Below are 17,842 nucleotides of genomic sequence, written 5' to 3'. Positions count from 1 at the left end.
GGTGGGTTAAGCAGGATAGTGATAGGAAGGATGTGATTTATATTTTTGAAAAGATCACTGCGTGTGGAAGAAAGGCTTGGACAGATCAGACGTGGAAGCAGGGCACCCATTGGGAGACTGTTGTACCAAGAGCCAGGAGGTGGTGGGAGTTTGGCCCAGGGTCAGCAGTGAAGAGAGAAGTGGACGGGTTAGGGTACATCAGGAGGCAGAGCCGACAGGACTCGGCTGAGCCAACGTGGGACTTAGGACAAGGGACTCAAGGGTGCTTCTTGGGTTCTGACCGGAGCATCTGGGTGGCCGAGATGTGTTCTCTACTGAGTTGAGCAAGATGTTGGGGTGGGGCTTGGTGTGGAGGGCAGGTTTTTGAAGGGAAATTCATTCTGTTCTGGCCATGTGAAATTTGAGCTTTTTGTTGGACACCTGTCTGGGCCTGGACAGGGGAATTTGGAATTAAGTGGAGTGGCCTGGCTAGCATCCCACAGGGAAACAGAAGCTGGCCCAGGGTGCTGGGCCACACAGACCCCCCTACAGAGTTGTAGAGACCGGGAGCCTGGGGAAAACAGACTCATTGGAGAAGTCCCAGTCAAGGAGGAGCCGGTGAATAAGTTACAGCTGAGCAGCATCTTAAAATGCAAGAGAACTCAAGAGAAGGGAAATCCTAGGGCTTGGGGCTGTCCGAGGAGGCTTTTGCGTGTGAGCCTTGAGTGACAGGCAGGGTTGGCCGAGGCAGGAGGGGGATATGGGCTGGAGACTGCATTCCAGGTGGGCTGGACAGGGAGGACAGCAGAAACTACAGCAAGCCTACAGCAGAGGCTCTTTAGGGAAGTGGGATGGGCTCCAAACTGAGAGGCCAGTCTTAGGCCTCTATGCCCTAAAGGACCCTGTGTGCCTGCAAGTGTGTGGTCTGAACTTGGAGCATTTTCCTGTTTTATCTCAAAAATGCAGGAATTCTGCATTCAACTTCCTAGTTTATCTGGGTTTCTTTCACTATAAAAAGGGTTTTGTTTTATTCTGTTTAGTGCTTTGCTTTGAGTAGAAATAGTCCGAGTAAGGCACTTTCCATTTACCCTGGAGCTTTGGTACCAGGGGGTCCCCTCGGGGTCTAGATGCACCATCTTGGAAAACTCTGTACACTCGGCAGTGGGAAGGAAGGGAGTCATTAATGGGGTATTTTAGGAGGTGCAGGCTGCTGATCACGCCTGAACCAAGCGGGGATTACATGGAGGAGGGATCGGGGTAGGAAGAGCATTTATGGGGATAAGCTCCTGCTGCAGTTTAGGGGTGAGGAGATAAGGGCCTGGTTTAGGGTGGTGCAGTGACGTGGGAGCTAGAAAAAGATCCGAGAGACTTGAGGCTTCTGACATGGGTGACTGGGACTGGGGGGACGCGGTGGGCAAGGCTATTTGTGAAGAGGCTGAGTCTGGGGAGATGGGAGCACCGAGGAGCCAGGCGAGCAGATGGAGCTGGGAGGAGAGGCCACAGCAACGTTCATAGCTTCCAAGGCCAGCCACCTGGTGGGGGAAAGGCACCCTGTGGCCCCTAGGCCTCCTTCCTCTCCAACCTTCTTGCTTTCTCCAAGTCCTTCTTGGCACTTGAATCATCTCCTGTTTCTTGGTTCATTTACCCATTCCCTCCATGTACATCCCAGCAATAATGAAAATGAGGTCACTATCTTGACCAACACATTCTCAAAGGCAGCTGTGATTTGGGCCAATCCCAGGAAGCCCACAGAAGCCAGAAAGGTTAGGGTCCGTTGTGAGGTGGCTCTGGAGCAGGGTCGTCCCTGGCCTTCCGCATTGTCAGGGATGGGTGCTAGGTGATTTACCAGGACACCAGTGTCCTCTGCTGCTCCCCTGCTGTCCCTGAGCAGCCCCTCCCTCCCCCGCCAGTCTTGCTGGAATGAGTATCTGACAACTCGGATTGAGCAGAACCTTGTGTTGAATTGCACCTGCCCCATTGCTGACTGCCCCGCGCAGCCCACCGGAGCCTTCATCCGGGCCATTGTCTCCTCACCGGACGTCATCTCCAAGGTAGCCCCTCTTCTGTGGGAGGCTGTGCTGCACAGCCAGAGCGATGGGCCCCAGGGAGTGGACTGATGTGCATGGGGTGGGATGGGGAGGGGTGGTGGTTATGGATGTATGGCGTCCTGGAGAACCGGGCCCTCACCGGGTGGCGTCTGTGTCCCCACAGTACGAGAAGGCCCTCCTGCGCGGCTACGTGGAGAGCTGCTCCAACCTGACCTGGTGCACCAACCCCCAGGGCTGCGACCGCATCCTGTGCCGCCAGGGCCTGGGCTGTGGGACCACCTGCTCCAAGTGTGGCTGGGCCTCCTGCTTCAACTGTAGTTTCCCTGAGGTGGGTGCCTGCCTAGCCATGCCCCTGAGCACAGCCTGCACCCCTCCCCTGCCAGCACTCCTCTCCATCACACACACACACACACACACACACACACACACATACAATCACAGGCTACGCCTTGTCCTTACACTTTGCCACCAGCTCGAGTTCTGTTCCTCCCCCTGCAGGCCTCCACATGTGACCCCCTCCCTTGCACACCTGTGGCACCACCCTGGGCCCCGGGCTCAGGGCTCAGCCATGTCCTCCCTGCCCCCTCCTGCTCTAGGCACACTACCCCGCCAGCTGCAGCCACATGTCCCAGTGGGTCGACGACGGCGGGTACTATGACGGCATGAGCGTGGAGGCCCAGAGCAAGCACCTGGCCAAGCTCATCTCCAAGCGCTGTCCTAGCTGCCAGGCTCCCATCGAGAAGAACGAAGGGTGTCTGCAGTAAGAGGGGGTACTGCGGGCATTGAGGGGGGTCAGAGGGCATGGGACAAGGTGGGAGGCCTGGTGGTATGGGGGCAGGGGGCCCATGGGGCTCACCAGAGAGCTGAGCAGAGGACAGCAGTTACTCAGCCTGGTCCTGGTGCCCTCCAGTGACTCTTGCTCCTTAACACTCCTTCCCCTATTTTTAAGTCTGCACCGCATGGGGCTGGGAAGCTCGGGTGCACTCACTAGGGCTTGGTGAGGTTAGAGACTGTTAGGGCACAGAGGGGCCAGGGCGGGTTCGGTGGGGGCTCCAGGTTTCATCTGGGGGCTCCCGGTGTGGCCCTGACCCAGGGCAGAAGCCCTCTGACCAGCCTTCCTCCATAGCATGACCTGTGCCAAATGCAACCATGGATTTTGCTGGCGCTGCCTCAAGTCCTGGAAGCCAAATCACAAAGACTACTACAATTGCTCTGCCATGGTAAGGGGCTGAGGCCGGGGCCAGGGGCCCCAGCACAGCCAGGATGGGATGTGGCTGCAGGCCCTGGGCAGAGATGGCTCTGTGTCCTGGGCAGCCGAACAACTGTTGGGACGGAGGCTCTGTGTGAAGACCGAAGCCACCTGGGCCGACACGTGCTGGGAGTTCTGTCCTGGGAGGGCTGTGCATTCCCAGAGGCACCAGGCCAGAGCCAAGCAGAGCCCATGCCTCGCGTCAGAGCCCGGCACCCCTGCTTAGTAGGTGGCTTTGGGCTGGTTTCTGTGCCCACACCTTGGCATCCTCCCCTGCAGAGGGGGAGAATAATGTGACCTACTTCCCAGAGTTAGGATTAGATGGAAAGGTCTGGGTGAAGCGTCTGAAGGTCTGTATGCAGGGTGCCTTCGCCCCACCCTGCCCATCAAAGTGCCCAAGAGCCCTCCCTCTCAACCCATCCTTCCCAGGTTAGCAGAGCAGCTCGCCAGGAGAAGCGGTTTCAGGACTATAATGAGAGATGTACTTTCCATCACCAGGCCCGGGTGAGCAGGGAGGAAACAGTTGTGTGGGTGAGAAGGTCAGAGGGCTGGGGTGGAGGGCGGGGCAGGGGCTCCAGATCCCAATCGTGTGGGTGCTGAGTTGTTCTGAATGGGTGGGGAGGGCTGCCTGCGGCGCTGATCTACCTCACCCCTGCACAGGAGTTCGCCCTGAGCCTGCGGAACCGCATGTCTGCCATCCACGAGGTGCCACCCCCCAGATCCTTCACCTTCCTCAGTGACGCCTGCCGGGGATTGGAGCAGGCCCGCAAGGTGGTGGGACTGGGCGGGGGCGGGGTGGGAGGTGGGTGGGGGGGGGTGGGGTGGTGATGGGGCCAGGGGCTCTGGCGGGGAGGGAGGGAGGGGGGCGGGGAGGGAGGCAGTACTGAGGTTCAGCAAGGAAAGGGCTGACTTGGGCTCCCACAGGTGCTGGCCTATGCCTGCGTGTACAGCTTCTACAACCAGGACACGGAGCACATGGACGTGGTGGAGCAGCAGACCGAGAACCTGGAGCTGCATACCAATGCCCTGCAGATACTCCTCGGTGCGCCCGCACCCCACCATGACTCCTTCCCCACCCCCGCCTCCCACCCCCACCCCCAGCATCCCCTCCCAGCAAACAGTGGCAAAACAGCCCCCCAGCCCAGCTACCCCATTGGGCGGTCCTCCACCTCCTCATTCGTCCCAGCCTGATCACTACCAGCGATACTTCAGGTATGAAGGCATGGGGTGCTTGGCATGAGGTGCCTAAGGGCGCAGGCCTTCACCTGCCCACTAGATTACCATCTGCTTCCTGCCTCCCATCTTGTGGGGATGGAGGCCCCACAAGAATGAGTGTCTAGTCTAGAGCCCTGCCTGGTAGGTGCGGGTGGGACTTAGGTGGTCTAAGGAAGGAGTTGAAGGAAGCAAAGGAGGGAGGGAGCCCCTGTGGCTTGCCCCCTCTGCAGAGGAGACTCTGCTGCGGTGTGGAGACCTGGGCTCGTCCCTGCGCCTGCTGCGCTCCGACTGCCTCAGCACGGGCCTGGAGCTGCTCCGGAGGATCCAGGAGAGGCTGCTGGCTATCCTGCAGCATTCTGCCCAGGTGCGAGGCCAGCCTGGGGCCTCCTGGGCCCCGCACAGCCCCTGCCCTGGGGTGGGCGGGGATCCAAAAGGAAAGGCAGCTGTTTGGAGACCTGGGCACGCACCCAGCTCCTAGGCCTGCCCGCTGGATGCGGCTGCGGCTCCGTCCCGCCTGGCGAGTGCTACCCAATAGCCCACAGTAAGGGTATTTGCTGTGATGCTCTGCTCGCTCTTCAGAACCCCTGGGAACTTTTCAGTACTTCCCAAGTGGGATGTTGGAATGGGGATCCACTGAGGTTCTTCCTGGCTCTAATACATTGATGTTAGTCTAAACGAGGAGTCTTGCCCTTGGGGAGCTCACAGAGGAGTAAATAACTTGGGCAGACAGGACAGGAACAGACACTGTTAGGTCCTGAAGCACGGAGGTGGGGTGCCTCGCCGGCATGACCGGTGTCTTCAGAGACTGCCCAAGTTCTGTGACACACAGACTTGGGGCCATGAAGTCTCAGGATGTGGGAGGGAGAAGAGGTGGGAGCACCTGAGCGAGGGACCTGCACCTGGGAGGCTGGCAGAGAACGGTGGGTGAAGGAATGCTGGGCAGAGGTCCAGGTCCAGGTCCTCCTCCACTCTCTGACTTCCCACATCTCCCTGGCTCCTCACCAGGACTTCCGGGTCGGTCTGCAGAGCCCATCGTTAGAGGCCCAAGAGGCAAAAGGATCCAACGTGCCTGGCAGTCAGTGAGTAGGGTGGGCGGAGCGCCACAGGGGCCTGGGAGAGGTGTGGCTTCACAGGGCTGACTGTGGCTCCCTCCCTCCCCAGGCCTCAGGGGTCCCCAGGGCTGGAGGTGGATGAGGAGGAGGAGGACGACGATGATGAGGATGATGTCCCTGAGTGGCAGCAGGATGAGTTTGATGAGGAGCTGGACAACGACAGCTTTTCCTATGATGAAGAGTCTGAGAACCTGTACCGAGACACTTTCTTCTTCGGTGACGAAGAAGAGGATGATGCCTATGACTGAGGGGCAGGACATAGGGAACACCTGGAGCCACACCAGAGTCGTGGGGGCTGAGGGGTGAGGTCGCCCCTTCCTGCCATCGTTGGGGGAGGCGATTCCCAGTGTCTGTAATACCTTCTGTTTACTGAATAAACTTTTTTTCCACGTACTTCTCTGGAAGCAGGCTGTGCAGCTGCATCCCCAAAGGCTAGTGTCAGCTCCCCGCTCCCTCTACATACCCCCAACCCTCATTCTTCACTTTTCTTTTGGGCCTCCAGACGTTTGTGTTCTCAGGAAGGCCCAAAGCAGACCCATTTGACCTAAGCTGACAAGGGGAAATGAAAGTTTCCATGGTCCAGGGCCAGGTGTAGGCCTGCCCACTTGCTCCAGACCCCGTCCAGTGGCAGAGGAGGCCGAGAAACACCCCTCCCCACCCCACCCTGGGCCAGCCTTCCTCCAAACTCTTGAATGTTCCTCGCAGGAGTCTGAGGGCATTAGGAAGTACTCTCTCTTGGGGCCTACAGAATGTTAATGGATCTCTCTACATCTTGAAGTGAAGCAGGAAAGAAAAGGATAATCCTGAGGACCTGTCCTGCCCCATCACTCCTATAGACAGAGGTAGAATTTTAAACATAACTTTTAATTTGGTACTGGGGCTAAGAGGTAGGAGGGGTACGAGGGCAGAGAAGAATTAACAAAGTGGGGTTAAGTCAAGCAGCTGGGTCAGGGGAGGCAGCCACCTGCTAGAGAGGGTCACCCTCAAAGTAGCGATCCAGCATGGCCTCCACCTGGCCCTCCTCGTAGTCCAACACCTGGAACCTCAAGCCGTCTGCCGCTCCCCGGATCATGGCTGAAAGCACTGGGAAGGAAGGGCGGAGGGAGGTGAAGCTCCCCGTCTCCGCTCCCTTCCCTGTCCCTGTCCTGTTTCCAGGGTAGGCACTGTCCTCAGAGCCCTCCAGGGCTGGGTGTGCAGAAAGCTGGGGGGGAGGAGGGCCCACCCAGGGCTTGGAGCGCTCACCTCGGCCAGACTGCGGACGGAAGAGGCACAGGATCCGCTTGTTGAGGGCTACAGCCCGGCCCAGCTCGTAGCCCACACCCAATGACGGCTGGGTCACTTCGGCCACCACCACTGGGAAGAAACACGAGACTGGGGCTTGGTATCTGGGGCTTGTTAAGGGGTGGATGAGAGTCTGGGTGTGGTGAGGAGGGAACTCCCTTCCTGGTGTGGACCACAGGCCTGTCGAGACGACCTAACATCCCAGAGGAGTTTGTGGGCAGGAGGGGGAAGTGCTCACCATCTGCCTGCTGCAGCCAGGCTAGGTCCCGCTCATGGATGAGCCTGTCACCCCCAGCAGCCTCTTCTCCTGTGGAGGAGGAAAAGCTGGTCAAGGCCAAGTCCCTGCCTGCCTGGTCCTCAGCACTCAGTACCTCTCCTCTACCCTTGCAGCTCCCATATCTGCCCAGCGCAGGCAGGGTGGGGGGAAGGCATGTTAAGTGACCTCTGAGGACCCACCCAAAACTAAGGTTCCAGGGAAAGGATGAAATGGAATAGCCACAAGAAAACTTCCAGGAGGGATGTGATCAGGGTCGGATGAGGGATACGGAGGAGACTACGGGAAGGACTATACCTCACTGTGGGCCAGGGATCAGAGATGGAGAGGAGGAGGACTAGCCTCCTGGGGTGCAGGGTGGAAATGGCAGGCAGAAGCAAGAGACTGGCCGGGCAAACAAAGGCTGAACAACCAGAGCCCAACTCCGGCTTCAGCGGGTGCCGGCATCGGCATCGGCTGAGAGCTTGATAGGACTCCTGGCCGCTCTACCAGCTCTCCAGGCAATGGTGAGCCCCACCAAACTTTGATACAATGCACAACCAATAGGAGGGGTTGGGAAGGAGGGTAGAGGAAAGGTGCTCTTACTGGGGTCAGAGGTGCTCTCAGTCCTGGCTTGGCGAAATGTTACTGCCTGAATCAGAGGAAAGTCCCTGGAGAGCTTGTTAAAAATACACCCGAAGCCTTCAGCCCAGACTGCTGTGAGCCAGCATTTTGAACAAGTTCCCTCAGACTACACTGGAGCAAACTAAAGTTCCAGAACCACTGGGTGGGGGGGGGGGTGGAAAGGACATGCCCTGAAACCAAAGAACCTTAAGCTTCAGGGCCCGGCACTCGCACAGGCCCTTTCCAGTGCCCTAGCAATTTTGTTCGGTGATTTCACTTGATGAGGGAGCAGAAGGCAGGCAGAGGACAGAGCACAAGCTGACACGGGCCAACCCCTGCGCTCCCCACTCCCGGGTGGGATAGGTGTGGCCTTCCTCAGGCACTCCCGGCTGTCCTAAACTAAGGGAAGGAAACACATATGGTGAACTAATAGGGACCCCTATTAGGGCAGGAGTCTCCCCTCAGTTTACCAATGTCTTAGTGATTCACAAGAAAAAAGCATTCGAGGGGTGCCTGGGTGGCTCAGTGGGTTAAAGCCTCTGCCTTCAGCTCAGGTCATGATCCCAGGGTCCTGGGATCAAGCCCCACACCAGGCTCTCTGCTCACCAGGGAGCCTGCTTCCTCCTCTCTCTCTCTGCCTGCCTCTTTGCCTGCTTGTGATCTCTTTTTGTCAAATAAATAAAATCTTAAAAAAAAAAAAAAAGGATTTGAATCAATAACTTAGCTTCCGGAGACCCATAACTCAATTTTCTGGAGCCCGAGCTGCACACTCCCCTCCACAGCCAGGTGGGAGACAAAGGTAAAGGAAATGTAGGTAAAAATTAAATGTCCTTATAATCTGCAGCCCACTGGCAAGTAATTGAGGCAGGCAGAGTATAACGTTCCTCCAGGAAGCTCCCAACAGTCTTAATGCTCCGCTACAGGGGAAAAACCACCTTAGCCTGACAACGGCTTCGGTATCTTCCTCAGCATGTCAAAGTCCTCTTGGACACCTTCCTTTTTCCTTACCTTCCCCAACTCTCAAGTCTATAATCGGCCATTCCTCACAACCCCAGGGCAGCAGCTCTTTCTGTCCACGGGCCCTGTCCCTGCGCTCTAATAAAATCACCTTGTTGCACCAGAGCCATTTCAAGAATTCTTTCTTGGCTGCGGACTCTGGACTCCAACCTCACCAACATTCCAGAAACTACATCACACCTTTTTAAAAGAGTTCTCCAAAATTGCATTAGATCCCACAAATCCTGGATCCGCTCCTGGGTCTGCCGAGGGGAAAGCACTTCCAAGGTTTTCCGAGCAGAAGCACGAGAGTTCTAGGCACAACTTTCCAAACTAGAAGAGTCGCGGAGATTCCAGACCAAAACTGATCAAAACCACGCTTCAGGGGCGCCTGGGTGGCTCAGTGGGTTAAAGCCTCTGCCTTCGGCTCAGGTCATGATCCCAGGGTCCTGGGATCGAGCCCCACATCGAGCCCCACATCGGGCTCTCTGCTCAGCGGGGAGCCTGCTTCCTCCTCTCTCTCTGCCTGTCTACCTACTTGTGATCTCTATCTGCCAAATGAATAAATAAAAAAATCTTTAAAAAAAACAAACAAACAAACAAAAAACCACGCTTCAGAAAGACCCAGCAGCCAGGAAGTTAACAGCCTGATGAGAGGGCGTGAGAGAGATGGTGGTCGGGTCCGTGGGGTCCAAGAGAGGGCGGATACCTTGACCGCCAAGGGGGAAGCAGGAGGATAAGCTTTGTCTTAGGTGGGGGAGCAGGTGCGGGCAGGTGAAGCGGGGCTGCCGCAGCCCCATTCATTCCCATTCTGCTCCTCCCTGCTCGGTCCCTGGAAAGAGGGGAAGAAAGTTCTCCAGGAATGACTCAAGTCAAGAGAACTGAATGCGGAAACCGGGCTCCCGACCGCAAGCTCACTGGGACCCCAGCTGCCCGAGTCCCGGCTCCCTTTCCCGGCTGGACGGGGGTGGGGGGGAAGGGCTCCGGGCCAGGGGGACGCGCGGCCGGTTATGGGACGGCCGCCGCCGAGGCGGGGGTAGAGGGGGTTGTGCAATCTCGGTACCGGGGCGGGACCCGCCTGCCTCACCGCGCCCCGCCTCCCGCCTCACCGCGCGCTCCCAGTTCGGCGGCCGCCACGTGCTCCGTGAGCACCGCCCCGAAGCGCCGCAGCCGAGACACGATCCGCCCGTACAGCGCCCGGTCCTCGCGCCCGCCTCGGACGCTCCCGCAGAAGTACAGGGCCCGGCGGCCCGGCTGGCCCGGCTGGCTCGGTTCCCCGCTTTCCCGCGCTCCGGCCGGCTCCGCCATCGCGCCGCCGCCGCCGCTGCCGCCGCTCCCCTCCTCGCGCCAGGGGGCGCCCGCTCGCGGCCACGTGACCCACCCGGCCCCGGGACGCCGCTCTGGGTCCTCAGAGGCTGCTCCAGCGAGTGGCGGGCGAAGTGGGAGAAAGGCGTCAGCATCCGGACGCTGACGACGGCGCGGCTGGAAACCCACCGGCTCCCCGGCTTCGTCCCTGCGGCTGGTCGCCCACAGCCCACCCGCTCCTGCGCCCCCGACCCGGCGTCCCCCATCTCAGCTAGACGCGGGGACATCCTGTGGTGACTCCAGCTCCTCCTACTCTCCTTTTCCGCAGTCACGCTGGCTCTCCTCGAGCATGCTGGCCGTGCCCTTTGCCTTTGCTGTAGCCTGGAACCGTCTTTTCCATGTAGCCCCCTGGAGCACTCCCTCACCTCTCCCGTCTTCACAGGTCACCTTCCCTGACCATCCTGTTCAACACGGCTGCCTCCTGTTCACAGTCCTCCCTGTTGCCCTCCTCCGCCTTACCTTTTATCCTTCTTCCTGACACATTGATGAATTTTGTTGGTTGTCTTTCTATACCCAGTAGAATGTGAGTCCCCAGGAGGGCAGGAGCTTTTCTCCGTTTTGTTCACTGCTAGATCCCTAGCTTCTAGAACTGTGCTGGACACACTGGGACTAGTTATCAAATATTTGTTGAATGAATGAGTGAGTTCAGATGAGAAGTTTTATTTGCCAGCACTTTGTCATCTGCTCAACCCTATAGTAGGCTGATAGAAGCAGGATCTTCAGGGAGGTTGGTGGACACACCATTGTTCACTGGTCATAATGATGATTTCCCCCTCATTAGGTGATGGAAAAACACAAACTTAGGACAAAAAAATCAAGTGGAGCAAGAGAGTACTGGGTGGAAACTGAGTCATGAGACCCCAATGCCGTTCACTAGAAGAAAGCTCTGTCGTGCTGACTTCCAAATTCTTCCTGAATGAGAACTATAAAATACCAAGGAATGGGGTTACAGGGCTGACACAGTAATTTTTAAAGATGCAGTGACTTTTGGCTCAGGTCATGATCTCCAGGTCATGGGATCGGGCCTTGCTTGTTCGAGCACTCTCTCTCTCTCAAATAAATACATAAATCTTAAAATATAAAAATAAAAATAAATAAATAATGCAAAGGCACAGGGGGGCCTGGAGGACTCAGTTGGAAGAGCATTCGACTCTTGATCTCGGGTTGTGAGTTCGAGCCCCATGTTGGGTGTAGAGGTTACCTAAATAAATAAGTAAACCTAAAAAAAAAAAAAAAAATGCAAAGACACAAAGAGAAAGCAGAGATTTTATGCTATCTCTGTCCTCTGGTGGGCCCAGCTACAGCTACACAGACCGTGGGGCAAACATATGCAGAGCCATCGGCTAGTGCCCCAGGCACCCTCACCCCCTTGCTCACTCTTTCAAATAAATAAAAATCTTTAAGAAAAAGTAAAAAATAAAAGATTTATTTATTTATCTTGGGGGGGCGGGGGGGGCAGAGGGAGAGGAAGAGAGAGAATCTTAAGCAGGCTCGATGCCCAGCACTTGGCCTGACTTGCAGCTCCATTTTACAACCCTGAGATCATGACCTGAGCCAAAATCAAGAACCCGTAGCTTAACCGACTGGGCCACCCAGGTGCCCTACCCACAATTCCATTTAAATGATCTGCTTTCTGTTCTCCAAATAGGACTTTTCTGGACATTTCATTTAAATGGAATCATTTAGGGGTGCCTGGGTGGCTCAGTGGGTTAAGGCCTCTGCCTTCGGCTCAGGTCATGATCTCAGGGTCCTCAGATCGAGCCCTGCATCAGGCTCTCTGCTCAGCGGGGAGCCCGCTTCCCTTCCTCTCTCTCTGCCTGCCTCTCTGCCTACTTGTGATCATTGTCTGCCAAAGAAATAAATAAAATCTTTTTTAAAAAGTGGGATCATTTAACATCAATTTTCACAAAATATTATTAAATTTTACATGTACAATTGACAGAATGTATTAATATGTGTTATACTCCATAAAGCTGTTTTTTATTTTTATTTTATTTTTTAAGATTTTATTTGACAGAGAAAGTGAGAGAGGGAACACAAGCAGGGGAAGGGGCAGAGGGAGAGGGAGAAGCAGATTCCCCGCTGAGCAAACAGGCCGTTGTAGGGCTCCAGCACTCAAACCCAGGACTCTGGGATCATGACCTGAGCCAAAGGCAGACGCTTATCGACTGAGCTACCCAGGCGCCCCATAAAGCTGTTTTTTAAAAAGTAAAACTAAAGCAGGGGAAATAGGAATGTAATGTAATGAGACTCAACAATTATCCATTTATGACCAATCTAATTTCATCTATGTATCCATATCCAATTGCCTTGCTCTACTGTTTTGATACAAATTCAAGATTGAATTTTTTGGTAAATATTTTAATATGTGCCTTTAAAAGATACTCTTATTTTTATTTTATTATTTTTAAAATATTTTATTTATTTATTTGAGAGAGAGAGAGTGAGCAGGAGGGAGAGGAAGAGAGAATGCAAAGCAAACTCCACAGAGCCTGAAAAGGGGCTCCATCTCTGAATGCTGAGATCATGACCTGAGCAGAAACCAAGAGTCACACACTTAACTGACTGAGCCACCTAGCTGCCCCAAGATACACTTAAAAAAAAGAAAGTAGAGGCACCTGGTTGGCTCAATGGGTTAAGGCCTCTGTCTTCGATCCCAGGGTCTTGGGATCGAGTCCCGCCTCTGGTTCTCTGTTCGGCGGGGAGCCTGCTTCTCTCTCTCTCTGCCTACTTGTGATCTCTGTCTGTCAAATAAATAAATAAAATCTTTAAAAAAAAAAGTAACCAAAATACCATTATCCCAGCTAAAATACTTAATAAGATTTTTTAACATCAACAAGTATTCAACTATGGTTCAAATCTCCGATTGTCTTAAAAATGTTGTGTTTGTTTACAGTTCATTTGTTTAAGAGCAGAAGCCATGGGGCACCTGGGTGGCTCAGTCAATTAACTGTCTGCCTTGGGCTTGGGTCATGATCCCAGGCTCCCTTCTTGGTGGGGAATCTGCTTCTCCCTCTGCCTCTCCCCCTGCTTGTGCTCTTTCTCTCTCTGTCAAATAAAGAAAGAAATAAAAATCTTTAAAAGAAAAAAAAAAAGGAATGGAAAGAGATCTTCAGCCACCAAGAAGCTTCCATGTGCCCCATCCCAGTCACAGCCTCCTTATTTCCTCCAAAATTACACACTGCCCGTACATTTATAGTAACGACAAAAATTGGGCATAAATAAACTTATGTTTCTTTACGATTTTATGACCCAAATGTGCATTCCTAGTGCTACAGTTTAAACAGATTCATTTTTTTAGTATTTTCAAAAGTCTCTTTTAATATCCAGCTTTGAGGAAGGATTTTTTTTTGAAGCATTTGTTTTGTGTGAGACACTCAGTGGGCACTGGAGGAACTACAAAAAGGAATAAAGTCTGAATCTTTATACCGGTCTGGGGAAGGGCCAGCCTTGGCTCAAGAGTTGAGGTCAATTTAATGCCAAGCAGCGACATACGAAGTGTTGAGCAATTCAAAGAAAGCAGAAATCAGGCCTGTGGGGCATGCCTTCCTGTTTATCCTCACACTGGTACTGGTTAATACCCAGATCAAACAAACACCTGCTTCTTCACCAAGAGGGAAGAGCAGGGACCAGATTTACCCTCCCATGTTTTGTGTTCATTTATTTTTCAAATGTGATCCTGCTTTCTCAGATATGTTGTAGAGAAAGCAGGGTTGAGAATCTCTGCTCTAATATATACTGTATCCCCCTTACCTGAGTAAGTATCCCCTTTACCTGAGTACATTCTCAGTCCCCTTCCTCCCTCCCCTCTTTCCTCCTTTCCTCCCTTCCTTCCAGCAAGCTCTCTGCCCAGTGGGGCCTGAACTCACGACCTTGAGATTAAGAGTCACATGCTCTGCCCACAGAGCCAGCCAGGTAGGTGCCCTCTGACTCTTATTTCCTCACCATCCTAGTTGCTACGATGTTTTCTTAGGATGGGGATTTTGTGCAGGGAGGGAGCGTCTGCTGTTGTTCATCTGTTGTTCGTCTGCTGTTCAGTGTCAGGCATCTGCAGAAGCCAAAATGGGGAGTTCAGCCTTAGTGTTCAAGTTCAGATTTTTTTGTGAATAATTATTAATTTAAAAACTTTATAAAATTTAGCAAGTATGAGTAAAGTTTGGAGAATGGTATATCATATATCCTTGTGTCCACTACTCAGGGTTATCAGATCTTAAAATCTTGTTATATGTATTTCAGATCTATCTATACATTCTATATATCATAATATCTATTGTAAATATCTGTTATTTTATTTTATTTTTTTTAAGATTTTTATTTATTTATTTGACAGAGATCACAAGCAGGCAGAGAGGCAGGCAGAGAGAGAGGAGGAAGCAGGCTCCCCACTGAGCAGAGAGCCTGATGTGGGGCTCAATTCCAGGACCCCAGGATCACGACCTGAGCCGAAGGAAGAGGCTTTAACCCACTGAGCCACCCAGGTGCCCCGATATCTGTTATTTTAATAATAGATATATATGTATATAAAATCTATCTATAATAGATATCCATGTATCCAGCAGATATAATATCTAAAATAAATATAATAGCTAATAGATTACTTATATGTAATTGTCTATACACATATACACTAGATCAAACTGGTTGGTTATATTTGTATTTTTCAGATCTTTATATCTTTATTTTTTTCCCACTTGTTAATTACTGAGGTAATTTTTTTTGAAATCTCCCTTTGACAGTGTATTTAAATTTTTTCCTTGTAATTTTACCTATTTTCATTTTGTATTCTGAGACTGTTATTATGTGTGTACAAGTTTAGAATTTTTATATGTTCTTAGTTGTATACTTTTTGTCCTCATGATGTGATCCACTTTTCCCCCAATAAATTCTTTTAGACTTACATGTTTTTACATTTTCAGTTTTAACATTTTTGTCTCTCTTAAGCAGCTTATACCTGCATTTTAACAAACCTGATGCTCTATCAATGAATTTCTTCCATTTATATTTATTGTGATTACTAACGTATTTGGATATTTTCCTATTATCCTCTTTCGTACTTTATATTTACCATGCTTTTCCTTGCTCTTTCTGTTGTTTGTCACGCTTTTTCCCCCCTGTGGTTTAAACATTTTTTTCTTTGGCATTGCATTAGTGTTAGGTGTACAACATAATGACTTGATATAAGTGTGTGTTGTGAAATGATCACCACAGTAAGTTTAGTTAACATTCATCACCACATAATTACAAATATATTTTTCTTGCAATGAAAAGTTTTATGATCTACTCTCTTAGCATCTTTCAAATATACAGTGAAGTATTATTAACTATAGTCACTATGCTGTACCTTACATCCCCAGGACTTGTTTATCTTATAACTGGAAATTTGTACCTCTTGACCACTTTCTTCCACTTTGCTCAGTGTCCCTCCTACCTTGACTCTGGTAACTCCCAATCTGGCCTCTGTATCTATGAGCTTGTTTTTGTTGTTTTTTTCTTAAGATTGAACATAGCCATTCTAACAAGCACGAGGTGACATATCATTGTGAGTTTTTAAAAGATTTTTTTAAAAGTAATCTCTACACCCAGCATGGGCCTTGAAACTATAACCCGGAGATCAAGAGTTGCACATTCTACCAACTGATAGACTGCCAGGCACCCCAAAGATTTTATTTTTAAGTAAGCTCTACACCCAATGTGGGGCTCAAACTTACAACCCGGAGATGGAGAGTTGTATGCTCCACTGACTGAGCCAGCCAGGCGCCCCTATCACTGTGGTTCTGATTTGCATTTTCCTAATGATTAGTAACATTGAGCATCTTTTCACATTCCTGTTGGCCATTTGTATGTCTTCTTTGGAAATATATCTGTTCAGGGCCTTTGCCTATTTTTAGTCGGATTATTTGTGGGTTTTTTTGTGTGTGCTATTGAGTTATATGAGTTCTTTATATATTTTGGGTATTAACCCCTTATCAGATATATGATTTACAAATTTTTTTTCCCATGCCATAGGTTGTCTTTTCATTTTTCTAATTGGGGGTTGGGGTTTTTGTTTTTGTTTTTGTTTTTGTTTTTTGCTGTGCAGAAGCTTTTTAGTTTGATGTAGTCCCACTTGTTTATTTATTCTTGTTGTTGACTGTACTTTATGTGTCATATTAAAAAAAAATCATTGCCAATAACCATGCAAAGGAGCTTTTCCCCTATGTTTTCTTCTAGGAGTTTCATGGTTTCAGGTCTGACATTCGGGTCTGACATGATTACGGGTCCTCAATTAGAGGAGCACCTGGGTGGCTCAGTCGGTTAAGCATCCGACTCATAGTTTGGGCTCAGGTTGTGATGCCAGGGTCATGGAATTGAGTCCCATGTTGGGCTCCTTGTGCAGCACAGAGTCTGCTGGAGATTTTCTTTCTCCCTCTACCTCTACCCCTCCCCTTGCTTACATGCACACTCTCTCTCACTCTCTCATATAAATAAATCTTAAAAAAAAAAAATAGAAAAGAGGGATACCTGGGTGGCTCAGCCCGTTAAGCATCTGCCTTCGGCTCCGGTCATGATCCCAGAGTTCTGGAATGGAGTCCCACATCAGGCTCCCTGCTCAGTGGGGAACCTGCTTCTCCTTCTGCCTGCCGCTCACCCTGCTTGTGCTCTCTCTCTCATTCTGACAAATAAATAAATAAAATCTTAAAAAAATAAAACAGAAAACTAAAAAAAATTTTTTAAATTCAATTCGAGTTAATTTTTGTGAGTGATATAAAATAGGGATTTCGTTTCGTTTTTTTTTTTTACATGTGACTATCCAGTTTTCCCAGAACTGTTTATTGAAGACACTGTCTTTTAAAAAAATTGTTATTTTATTACTTTTTAAAGATTTTATTTATTTATTTGACAGAGAGACAGACGGTGAGAGAGGGAACACAGCAAGGGGAGTGGGAGAGGGAGAAGCAGGCTTCCCGCAGAGCAGGGATCCCAATGCAGGGTTGGATCCCAGGACCCGGGACTGTGACCTGAGCCAAAGGCAGACACTTAACGACCCAGCCACTCAGGCACCCCTCAAAATTTTTTGAATTGAAGTATAGTTGACCCACACTGTTATATTAGTGTCAGGCATACCACATAGTGATTGGATGAGTCCAGATGTATGTTTGGAAGTGTAGCATCTCTCTGTCATCACACAGCGCTGTTACAGTACCATTGACTGTACTCCCTATGCTCTTCCTTTCATCCCCATGACTTCCTCCGTAACTAGAAGACTGTATATCCCACTCCCCTTCACCCATTTTGTCCACCCTCCTACCACCTCCTCCTACCTCCTCTCAGCAACCATGTTTACTATCTTATTTAGGAGTCTGTTTCTCTTTTATTGTGTGGTTTTTTTTTTGTATTTGTTTGTTTTAGATTCCACATGTAAATGAAATCATACAGTATATATCTTTCTCTGTCTGACCTATTCCACTTAGCATAATGCCCTCTAGGTCCATCCATGTGGTCACGAGTGGCAAGATCTCATTCTTTTTTGTGGCTGAGTAAGAGCCCACTGTCTCTATACACCACATCTTCTTTATCCATTCTTGTATCGATGGACACTTGGGTTGCTTCCATATCTTGGCTATTGTGAATAAAGCTGCAGTGAACTACAGGGGTGCTTCTGTCTTTCTAAATTAGTGTTTTCATTTTCTTCAGGTAGATACCCAGAAATGGAATTACTGGATCATATGATACCTCTATT

General features: G+C 50.9%; 2 protein-coding genes across 3 annotated transcripts in view; one reads left to right on the top strand and one right to left on the bottom strand.

Annotated features, from left to right (window-relative positions):
• The window catches only part of LOC111147889 (cullin 9), a 38,258-nt gene extending 32,262 nt beyond the window's left edge, over positions 1 to 5,996 (top strand). For both annotated transcript variants that reach the window (XM_022504154.1, XM_022504153.1), the window contains exons 31-40: positions 1,890 to 2,030; positions 2,191 to 2,355; positions 2,624 to 2,787; positions 3,154 to 3,247; positions 3,706 to 3,780; positions 3,937 to 4,047; positions 4,201 to 4,318; positions 4,722 to 4,855; positions 5,497 to 5,570; positions 5,653 to 5,996. In XM_022504154.1, coding sequence (XP_022359862.1) covers positions 1,890 to 2,030; positions 2,191 to 2,355; positions 2,624 to 2,787; positions 3,154 to 3,247; positions 3,706 to 3,780; positions 3,937 to 4,047; positions 4,201 to 4,318; positions 4,722 to 4,855; positions 5,497 to 5,570; positions 5,653 to 5,851 — 1,275 coding nt within the window. In that variant the 3' untranslated portion in view covers positions 5,852 to 5,996. The remainder of the gene's footprint in view (positions 1 to 1,889; positions 2,031 to 2,190; positions 2,356 to 2,623; positions 2,788 to 3,153; positions 3,248 to 3,705; positions 3,781 to 3,936; positions 4,048 to 4,200; positions 4,319 to 4,721; positions 4,856 to 5,496; positions 5,571 to 5,652) is intronic.
• A 450-nt stretch (positions 5,997 to 6,446) lies between these two features.
• LOC111147794 (2'-deoxynucleoside 5'-phosphate N-hydrolase 1) lies at positions 6,447 to 10,100 on the bottom strand. The gene is made up of 4 exons (XM_022504032.1): positions 9,867 to 10,100; positions 7,123 to 7,191; positions 6,846 to 6,956; positions 6,447 to 6,686 (listed from the first exon to the last, which is right to left on the bottom strand). Exons 1-4 carry the CDS (start codon positions 10,063 to 10,065, stop codon positions 6,571 to 6,573), a joined length of 495 nt encoding a protein of 164 aa, XP_022359740.1. The 5' UTR covers positions 10,066 to 10,100; the 3' UTR covers positions 6,447 to 6,570.
• Between the last annotated feature and the right edge of the window lie 7,742 nt (positions 10,101 to 17,842).

The sequence above is a fragment of the Enhydra lutris genome, unplaced genomic scaffold, assembly GCF_002288905.1.
Source record: "Enhydra lutris kenyoni isolate GAN:26980312 unplaced genomic scaffold, ASM228890v2 scaffoldscaffold17, whole genome shotgun sequence".
Lineage (NCBI taxonomy): Eukaryota > Metazoa > Chordata > Mammalia > Carnivora > Mustelidae > Enhydra > Enhydra lutris.
Note: the sequence above shows the minus strand (reverse complement) of the source record. Positions and strands in the feature narration are given on the sequence as shown.

What these genes read in the sequence shown, in the direction of transcription:
- LOC111147794 (XM_022504032.1), bottom strand. Translation starts at nt 10,065, where the DNA reads ATGGCGGAGCCGGCCGGAGCGCGGGAAAGCGGGGAACCGAGCCAGCCG. An exon ending in CGCCGAACTGGGAGCGCGCG is followed by an intron (nt 7,192 to 9,866) that starts GTGAGGCGGGAG and finishes CCTCCTCCACAG; the next exon opens with GAGAAGAGGCTGCTGGGGGT. An exon ending in CTGGCTGCAGCAGGCAGATG is followed by an intron (nt 6,957 to 7,122) that starts GTGAGCACTTCC and finishes GTTTCTTCCCAG; the next exon opens with TGGTGGTGGCCGAAGTGACC.